This window comes from Mchenga conophoros, linkage group LG2, assembly GCF_057382185.1.
Source record: "Mchenga conophoros isolate Kocher_MC1m ecotype Shallow Benthic linkage group LG2, M_conophoros_male_GT1.1, whole genome shotgun sequence".
Taxonomy (NCBI): domain Eukaryota; kingdom Metazoa; phylum Chordata; class Actinopteri; order Cichliformes; family Cichlidae; genus Mchenga; species Mchenga conophoros.
Genome location: NC_140527.1, coordinates 42,001 through 50,647, shown reverse-complemented (window position 1 = coordinate 50,647; position 8,647 = coordinate 42,001). Strand labels below are relative to the sequence as shown.

At 41.7% G+C, this 8,647-nt stretch overlaps 2 protein-coding genes across 2 annotated transcripts; both read right to left on the bottom strand.

Moving 5' to 3' along the window:
* Positions 1–760: 760 nt before the first annotated feature.
* On the bottom strand, positions 761–3,064 carry LOC146581406 (short coiled-coil protein B-like). Its single transcript, XM_085282239.1, has 4 exons — positions 2,881–3,064; positions 2,236–2,304; positions 2,074–2,154; positions 761–1,207 (listed from the first exon to the last, which is right to left on the bottom strand). The coding sequence occupies exons 2-4, from the start codon at positions 2,249–2,251 to the stop codon at positions 1,065–1,067; spliced, it is 240 nt and encodes a 79-aa protein (XP_085138365.1). The 5' UTR covers positions 2,252–2,304; positions 2,881–3,064; the 3' UTR covers positions 761–1,064.
* Positions 3,065–3,523: 459 nt separating this feature from the next.
* On the bottom strand, positions 3,524–6,174 carry LOC146581405 (microsomal glutathione S-transferase 2-like). The gene is made up of 4 exons (XM_085282225.1): positions 6,057–6,174; positions 4,258–4,357; positions 3,805–3,957; positions 3,524–3,687 (listed from the first exon to the last, which is right to left on the bottom strand). The coding sequence occupies exons 1-4, from the start codon at positions 6,115–6,117 to the stop codon at positions 3,585–3,587; spliced, it is 417 nt and encodes a 138-aa protein (XP_085138351.1). The 5' UTR covers positions 6,118–6,174; the 3' UTR covers positions 3,524–3,584.
* Between the last annotated feature and the right edge of the window lie 2,473 nt (positions 6,175–8,647).

Sequence of the window (8,647 nt, the reverse complement as noted above, 5' to 3'; positions counted from 1 at the left end):
ATTACACAACAGGATTCTAGAAAGTCTAGTTCCAGGTATCTCACCGGTTTCCTGTTTGTGTGCCACGAGTTTGCAAACATAACTGAACTGACTAACTGTGATGTCCACAGAGTTGGTGTTACAGTTAACCAGGTGACAGCTGCTTGAATCGTATCTCATCATTTAGATATTCCAGAAGAACAAATGGGATTGACAGTGTCGTGTAGAAGTGTTCCTCCAACTTCCTGAGGTCTTTTACATATTTGTCACACTTACATGTTTCAGATCAAACAAACGTTCATATTAGACAAAGATAACCGGAGCAAATATAAAATGTAGTTTTTAAATGATTATTAATTATTTAAGGGAAATAAACGATACAAACCCACCTTTCTGTCCCTACTTATGGTTATTACCCCCAAAGACCAAATAACTGGTTGTGCAACAACTGCTGTCAATTATTTGTGTTAAGTGGCAACGAGTGTCTCACATCACTCAATCGGATCAAGTCAGGATTACTTTTCCCACATATGTTAAAGCTGTGCAAACCAACCTGTGTAACAATCATTTAAAAACTGCATTTTACTCATTTCAAAGTCTAACTTTTGATGATCTGTAACAAATATGTAAAGAAAATAAGAAATTAGGAAAGTGCTAAACACCTCACAGAACTGTACTTTATGAAATAGGACTCATTATGTGGGAAAAACAGCAAAGCATGTTTTCCTTCTGTAGACTTGCACAGATTTCAGGCACTCAGATTCAGAAGAGGATTCAGGCCAGCTGTCCTTCCTGACAAGTGTGTGTCAGCTCGTGAGTTAGGTTTAATATTAATGTGCAGCTCTGGATCAGGTCTCCCTTTCTTCTTTTTCTTCTGGACATTCTCTTTTAATGAATGCAACACTGGCCACTGCAGCCACATTACGAAAACAACAAATTCCCTTATTTGCACATGTTAGAGACAGAAACGGGTTTCAGGTTTCAGCAGTATTAAAGGGTCCGTGAGTCCAGTCCTCTGGTACGGTCTGGGCTCTGTTAGGGACGGTGGAGGGGTGGATTTAGGTCAGGCCTCTCTGAAGGTCTCCTTACTTTCGTTTGCTCTTGGTGTCAGTGGTCTGAAAGACACTGGAAGCCGACATGAGGTTCTCAATGTACTGACCCAGGACCTGGTTCTCCGACTTCAGCTTCAGGTTCTCTTCCTTTACAGCATCGACTCGGGCAGACAGGTCTGAACACGTCAACAAAAACATCAGTCAACCATACAGGAATGTGGAAACTACAAGGGTGGTAAACGTATTCATTACAGTTTAAAACATCATCATTATCCAAGAATCCATTAAAAAAACATTTAAAGCTCATTCATAGTTCAGCAAACACTGTTATGTTAGGTGCACCTATTCTGTGTTTCCTTCATTTCTGTCACACCTCCTGATCTTTCCACTCTCCAAACACAAAATAAATGTGTGTGTCTGTTCACACAACACATCTCAGTGCTGCACGTGCAACAGGGAAATTATATTTAACCATAATAAGAAGATTTGTATTGATTCAGAAAGTAAGGCAATCGCTGAGGCCACCATCGACCACTGACTTGGCGTGAAACACCAAGGACTTTGTCCACACTGCAGAGACTGTAGGGTTGTGTTGAAGTCACCTTTCCCCACTGATGTTCAAACACTGTGCAACCAGAACTCTCAGAATGAGTTTCTACTATCAGCCAGACGGTGCAGAGTTCAACGGGCCAAACTAAGCTGGTTTAAAAATGAGGCTAAACAGCTCAAATCCACTCTGAGTGATGCAGTGTTGCTGTGTGTTATCAATCTGTGAACATTCTGCTGGCACAGATACATTTATGAGTAACATTCACATAGAGAAATCAACATTCTGATGCTTCCCACCAAAAGCCCATCCACAGTGCGTAAAGTTAGGGGCAACTTTTAAAAATGTAAATGCACAATTTCATCTACAAATCCCAGCGTGACATGAAGCTGCAAACACGAGTCTAAGCCACCCCACAAGAAACCTTACAGTTTATATTTAAAGAATTCATTTTCCATTTTAGCAGGTAACAGCTGTGAGGCTGCACGTGCCTACCCTCTAAAGTGTGCTGAAGCTCCAACACCTGGTTGATGAGCCTGGTCTTCTCTTCCAGCTCAGCCTGGTTCTCCATGTCACCTGCAGCAGGCGAACGGAGCCGTCAGGCGCAGGAAAGAGTGAACATGCACACTGTGGAGGGGTGTGTGTGTGTTGTCTCACCATCCTCTGAGCTCATGGTGAAGTACTCGTCTTCCTTTTTGGAATGCAGGGCTGCGACTCTCGGGGACACTGCAGGAACATTTGACAGTTAAATATCTGTAAGTTAGCTTATCCACTGTTTGTAGCAAAAGCTACGCATGCTTGAAAACGACCGTACAGCTTTTCACACGTATGTTACACAACGTGATGAAATGCTGTTGACCAAAACTGCTCTGGGCAGCTGCCTCAGCTGTCACTTGGCAGTAAACGCTTACATTTTGTTGTCATGCGGTGCACACAATTCTTTTAATCATCACTTTTGCCACACCTATAATAATAACAACACATTTTAACAAGAGTTTATTATTCTCAGCACACCAGTGCAGCGCCGTGACTAAGAGACAGTGCCTACAACAGCGTTAATAATGCTAACAGCTAAACCCTATGACCGCTTGTTTGTCTGGTATCGGACCCTTCTAAAGGTCACGTGAACCACGGGTATTTTTAAAACTGATCAAAGAGACCAGCTGGCCAAAGTAAACCACACCGTGCTAACAGTGTGGTGCTAACTAGCTGCTCCTATGCTAATAACCGTTAGCCGGAGGCTATTTAAAATTAGCTGCCACACGCAGTTAGGTATAAGCCGTAAAATGAAAGGACCCATACCCAGCGACGTGGAAAAACAAACGTTGCAGCGCTAAATATCGATAGGAAAATTAAAGACTAGCGTAATTCAGCACAGCTTGAATGTTCTCGGCAGTGCTAGAATTCATTGGCTATTATCAGGCACTTGCACCTCACAGCCGCCAGGGGGCGCCGTACACCCCGCTGGGACAAACAACAGAACGACATCATAGTTCATCTTTTCCCCCTTTTTTCCACTGTTTGCAGTTATTTTATTGTACCACAGTTCTTGCCGGAAACAACACTTAAGGTGTTGCACACTTGAAGGTAAATCGCTTAAAGCCACTCCTTTTTTGAAGTTGGAAAATGCTGTTTTAGATAAGCTATGCAGGCCATGGTCACACAGTTAAATCTAACAGATATTTATGCTATTATATGTCTTTGTTCCAAGATTATATTAATGAATAAAAACCAAGCTAAAAGTATAGAGAAAGAAAATAGTTAACTCGAAAAGTAAAACTGAAAAGTTAATCGTAAATACACACATAGTATAATAATAAGGAAACATACAGCACTGAATCAAACACTGAAACTAATTTAGAAACAACAACAACTGAACATGTAAACCTAGTCTAAACTATAAAGAACTGAAAATATAAACATTGGAAAATAATTTTACAAAAACTTCTACCAAATACAAATAACTTTATTTGTTGGTTTGCACAGTTTGATGACATTTTTCAAAGTTAGATAAGAAAGTATTTGTATAGTATTCCACGCAGCACTCCAATCGAACCCAGCAGAGACAGAATGCCGAGGACAACCAAATTCAGAATAAAGCCAGGTAACCTGCAAACCAGAAAGTACTCAGTCAGCGTGCTGTAATAGGTCAAACATCAGATACTTTAAAGTCAGCGCTGCCACCATGTGCTTTTAAGTATTTGATATTTTAGTATCATGAAAGACCTTTTCTTGGGGGACGTGATATATCCACTGAAATACATCTGTCGAGCGACCATGTACACTAGCCCTCCTGCAGCTGCAATCACCTCACTGAAGAAGGTACCACAGGTCCACATCGACACCAGGAAGAGAGGGTAGAACTCCACACAGTTCTGACTGAGAACAAACACAGGTAATGTTAGGACATCCTTGGAGCTCCACCTTGTCCCTACTCTGACTGCAGATCAGCTCCCTCCGCCACACTGCTGCTCACTGATTGTCAGCTCTCTTCTTAACCTAGCTTCAGAAACTCCTTTGAATAACTTCATGGTGTGGTACCAGTAAACTGTTTCTCCATTCCTCAGGCATTCTCTCCCATATCACTCTGTAATCAGACTACTACTTTAAAGTAGTCTGTTTAAACTAGTTTTACCCTTCAGTTCATTTGACTATAGCATTACAATCAGGTCTTCTTACTGTGCACGGAATGTCCTCTCAAATTCTGGAGGTCCAGTGACAACAGGAGGTACGATGTTGTAAGCCATCCTGGATCTTCCTACCCGCCGAGCCAGGTAGCCTGAGAGGAGACAGTGACAGAGGTTTCTTTACATGTTTCTTTATACAATTCACAAGTATATTTCCTATTTTAGCCACCTAATTTTTTTTTTTGCACAGTTTAATAAATTGTAGATTTTGTTTTCAAGGGATAAAATTGAACATTGGAACAAAATCCAAGCCATGAACTTCTCTCTGTAGACCACCATGATAAAACTGACCAAGCTCCATGAAGTGTCAGTTGAACAGCAGGCACTTCTCAGCTCCTCCGTCTCAAAGCAGATTCGTAGTTGTCCAAATGCTCTACAGAGTCTAGATTCTACCCAGAAGAATTTCTGAGCTTCATGGTGAGCCGTGGTGTTCGCATTATCATGTTTTTGACATTCTCCTCAGAATGATTCCACATTAGAAAATGCATCAACAACAGCCATGATCAAGAATTCCGGTTAACACTGGCCTGGTGCTAGTTAAACCTGCACACAATTTTTCTGGGCGAAGAACGCTTGAAGCCACATTAAAGGCCCACAAGAATCAAAGTCTGAAAATACTATAAGAATACTATACTATAAAACACGGCAACATATACTGCTCAACATATGTGTAAAAAGTGGAGATTGCTCAGTATAAATCAATAAACTAGTATAAAGGGGAGGACCTTCTATCGCTGTGCCATTGAGAGCATCCTCACTGGATGCATCACCACCTGGTACGGCAACAGCACCGCTTACAACCGCAAAGCTCTCCAGAGAGTCGTGCGGTGCTCTGAACGGATAATTGGAGGTGAGCTTCCCTCCCTCCAGGACGTCTACAGGAAGCGGTGCCTGAGGAAAGCGGGGAGGATCATCAAGGACTCCAGTCACCCCAGCCATAAACTGTTCAGACTGCTTCCATCAGGAAGGAGGTTCTGCAGCATCCGGTCCCGTACCAGCAGACTGAGAGACAGCTTCTTCCATCAGGCCATCAGACTGCTGAACACGTCATAGACACCTCAGCTTCACTACTGGAACTTCAACATTATGCACTCCACACTGTACAGTAATGCCACTGTTTTGCACAATATCCAACTAACAACCTCTGTATATTTACAGATATATATAAACAAATAATTTCCCCCAGGGATCAATAAAGTATTCTGATTCTGATTCTGATTTTATATATTTATTTTATTTTAACTCTATTTAATTTGTAAAATATGTGCACACACACATACACACATGTAGACATACATATTTAGTATACACATTCAGTAATGCATACACTCTTATATTGTACACACATTTCTTCATATAATTCTCAGATTTAGCCATTCTTATATTTGCTTATGTTATTGTACTTTGCACACCTCTGTTGCTTGTGAAGCTCGCACACAAGAATTTCACTCACATGTGCTGTACCAGTGTACCTGCACATGTGATGTGACAATAAAAGTGATTTGATTTGATAAATGCACACATTTAAAATAATAAGGATGTTGTTTGCATTTAGAATGTATGTGCTTTTCTGTGTGGGGAAACCATGTTCAAGCTGCTGACAAGAGGAAATCCGCATCCTAGATGTGATCTGATGATCACTAAATGAGTGGAGTGCTAAGTGTAAAACTTGCCTAGTCTTGCTGTTGCACAGTACCTACACAGGAGTGGGAAACCACACCCACATTATTATTAAGTTGGGACAATACCTTGACATGCACAACATCCATTAAGCTGCTGTGTTTTACTTACACATGTGCAGAACTGACAGCAGGGACACTGCAGCCAACAAAAGAGGGGAGTCCGCTTCCATCAGACTGTTGGGAAAAAAACAGCCGTCCTCACAGTTTGCTCCTAAACACAAAGTCAGCTTTACATAACAAATAGGAGGTACTTCCTGGGGCAAAGGGACTTTAGCACATCCCACAAGTTGTGCAAGTAAGAAAGTCCCGTGACTCTTATGCAGCTAAAGATCTGCCATGAGTGGGCAGAACTCTCTATGAACTCTATCACTAACACTCCACAAGAAAAACCTGGCTAAAACTTTAATACCTGCTGTTAGTTTATCATCAGCATATCATACAGTCATATATGCACATGTATAAATGCATGCACAGAACTGAACAATTAAAGTGTGATGGTCCTTAATTAATTACAGTGGCTCGAGCTTCATTTATCATGCCACTGTATACCACGCACTGTTATCAGTGTGAGTTTATTCTGCAGGCCTGGTACTGTAGGGGGGGCATTTCTTAGAGCATAGTCCAGGGGTCGGCAACCTGCGGCTCCACGTGGTTTGAAAAAATATAAGTATTTAACTGAAGTGTATTTTATTTGTGTTCTTTTTTAACTTCTAGTTGTAAATTGGAAGATTCTCGTGGTCTTCAAATATCAAAATAAAATCATATGTTATTATCATCGCTCAAAATAAGCGTCACACTCGCATAAACCATATCAGCCGAAATGCCCTGCATTTATGGAGAGTGTCAACCCCAGGCAGGCCAAGTATGGAGCTTCGGATCCACATACGTATGTGAGCAGCTGTTCTCCACCATGAACTACGGTAAAAACAAACAGCGCTCACGCCTCACAGATGGCAGCTTACAGTCCTGCGTAAAGACGAAGTGACTTCGTACAGCCCGATTTGCAGACGCTGTGCGCCATGGCAGACCCAGCGATGTTTGCATGTACATGCTTTTTTTTCTTTATTGAACATTTTTACACATTGTTGCTGTAGCCACACAGTCGACACAACAGCAGAGAGAGCACAGACTTTAAGCCGGGGGGGCTTGATTGCGGATGCCGCTCAGGTGCGTCCGCCTCCCCTGTAGCGTGCAGACCACGCCCCGCCACACACGTCAACCACTTAAAATAAATATTTATACAGATATTTTGCAAATATTTCTTTTTCTTTCTTTTTTTAGCAGTTGAGTGAATTTTTCCAATTACTTTTAAATTCAGCTCAACGCTACAGTTTTTGTTTGGTATATGAATAATTTAAGATCAGCTTTTTAATTCATTTAAAAGAGACCTTCAACTGTCTTTCCTTGTGTTATATTTTTTAAGAGTTCAAAATGTGTTCATTCCATAAATAAAATTTATTTTTCTCTGTAGCAGTTCATTGATTTCATAAGTCAAAGTCAAGTCAAAGTCAACTTTATTGTCAATTCTGCCACATGTACAGGACATACAGAGAATAGAAACTACGTTACTCTCAAACCCTAGATAAAATAGCAAATGAACATTTAAATATAAGAGTGATTAAAAAATGCAGGTAAAATAATTAAAAGTAAAAATTTAAATAAATACAATACAATTTTACATATAACAAGAAAGCTATACAATATACAATATAATGGGTAAATGACATTGGGTGTAAACCAGGCAGAGTAGTGCAAATGGAGATTTAGTAATGTACGGTAAGAGATAGTGTAACAACAGAGTCTTATGAGGTAATGGCAGTCCAATGCTCCACAAAGTGACTGGTAACTGGTGCAGGCCAGTGAGTGAGTCAGAGAGTGTGTGTGTGTGACAGAGTTCAGTGAGGACCGTGGAGGAGAGAGGGGAGAGGGGGCAGAATCGGGAGGGAGTTAAGCTTCCTGACAGCCTGATGGATGAAGCTGTCCTTCAGCCTGCTGGTCCTGGCCTGGAGACTCCGCAGTCTCCTCCCCGACGGCAGCAGCTTGAAGAAGCTTTGCATTGGGTGCGTGGGATCAGCCGCTATGCAAAGGGCTTTTTTAGTGAGACGGGTGCTGTAAATGTCCTGGAGGGAGGGGAGAGAGACACCAATGATCCTCTCTGCAGCTCTCACTATGCGTTGGAGGGTTCTATGACAGGACGCATTGCAGGATCCAAACCACACAGTGATGCAGCTCGACAGGATGCTCTCGATGGTGCCTCTGTAGAAAGTGTACATGATGGGGCTGGTGCTCCTGCTCTTCTTAGTTTGCGGAGAAAGAAGAGACGCTGCTGTGATTTCTTGGCCAGTGCTGTGGTGTTGTACGTCCAGGAGAGATCCTCTGTGATGCAACACAATACACAATACAGGTGTATACAAGGCATAACAATAACAGTGTTATCTTCATTTTAGATGACAAAAAGTATTTGCGGCTCCCAGTGTTTTCTTTTCTGTGGAAACTGGGTCCAAATGGTAGACAAAAGTCCGTCGAGACCAAGACCACGTAAAAGTGGTCTTGGGACCAAGACCGGTCTCGAGACATCCAACTCTACCAAATGGCTCTTTGGGTGTTGCTGACCCCTGGCATAGTCTGTATAAACTGCAATTGTATGTGAATGCTACGACAAAATATAATGTATGTATTTAATGTTTGAGAAATGAATGA

Excerpts from the sequence above, each read along its gene's own strand:
- LOC146581406 (XM_085282239.1), bottom strand. Across the intron at positions 1,208-2,073 it reads GCTTCAGCACACTTTAGAGG|ACCTGTCTGCCCGAGTCGAT; the intron begins GTAGGCACGTGC and ends TGACGTGTTCAG.
- LOC146581405 (XM_085282225.1), bottom strand. The coding sequence starts at position 6,117 with ATGGAAGCGGACTCCCCTCTTTTGTTGGCTGCAGTGTCCCTGCTGTCA. Across the intron at positions 4,358-6,056 it reads GCTGTCAGTTCTGCACATGT|GCTACCTGGCTCGGCGGGTA; the intron begins GTAAGTAAAACA and ends GTCTCCTCTCAG. Across the intron at positions 3,958-4,257 it reads GAGAGGACATTCCGTGCACA|TCAGAACTGTGTGGAGTTCT; the intron begins GTAAGAAGACCT and ends GTTTGTTCTCAG.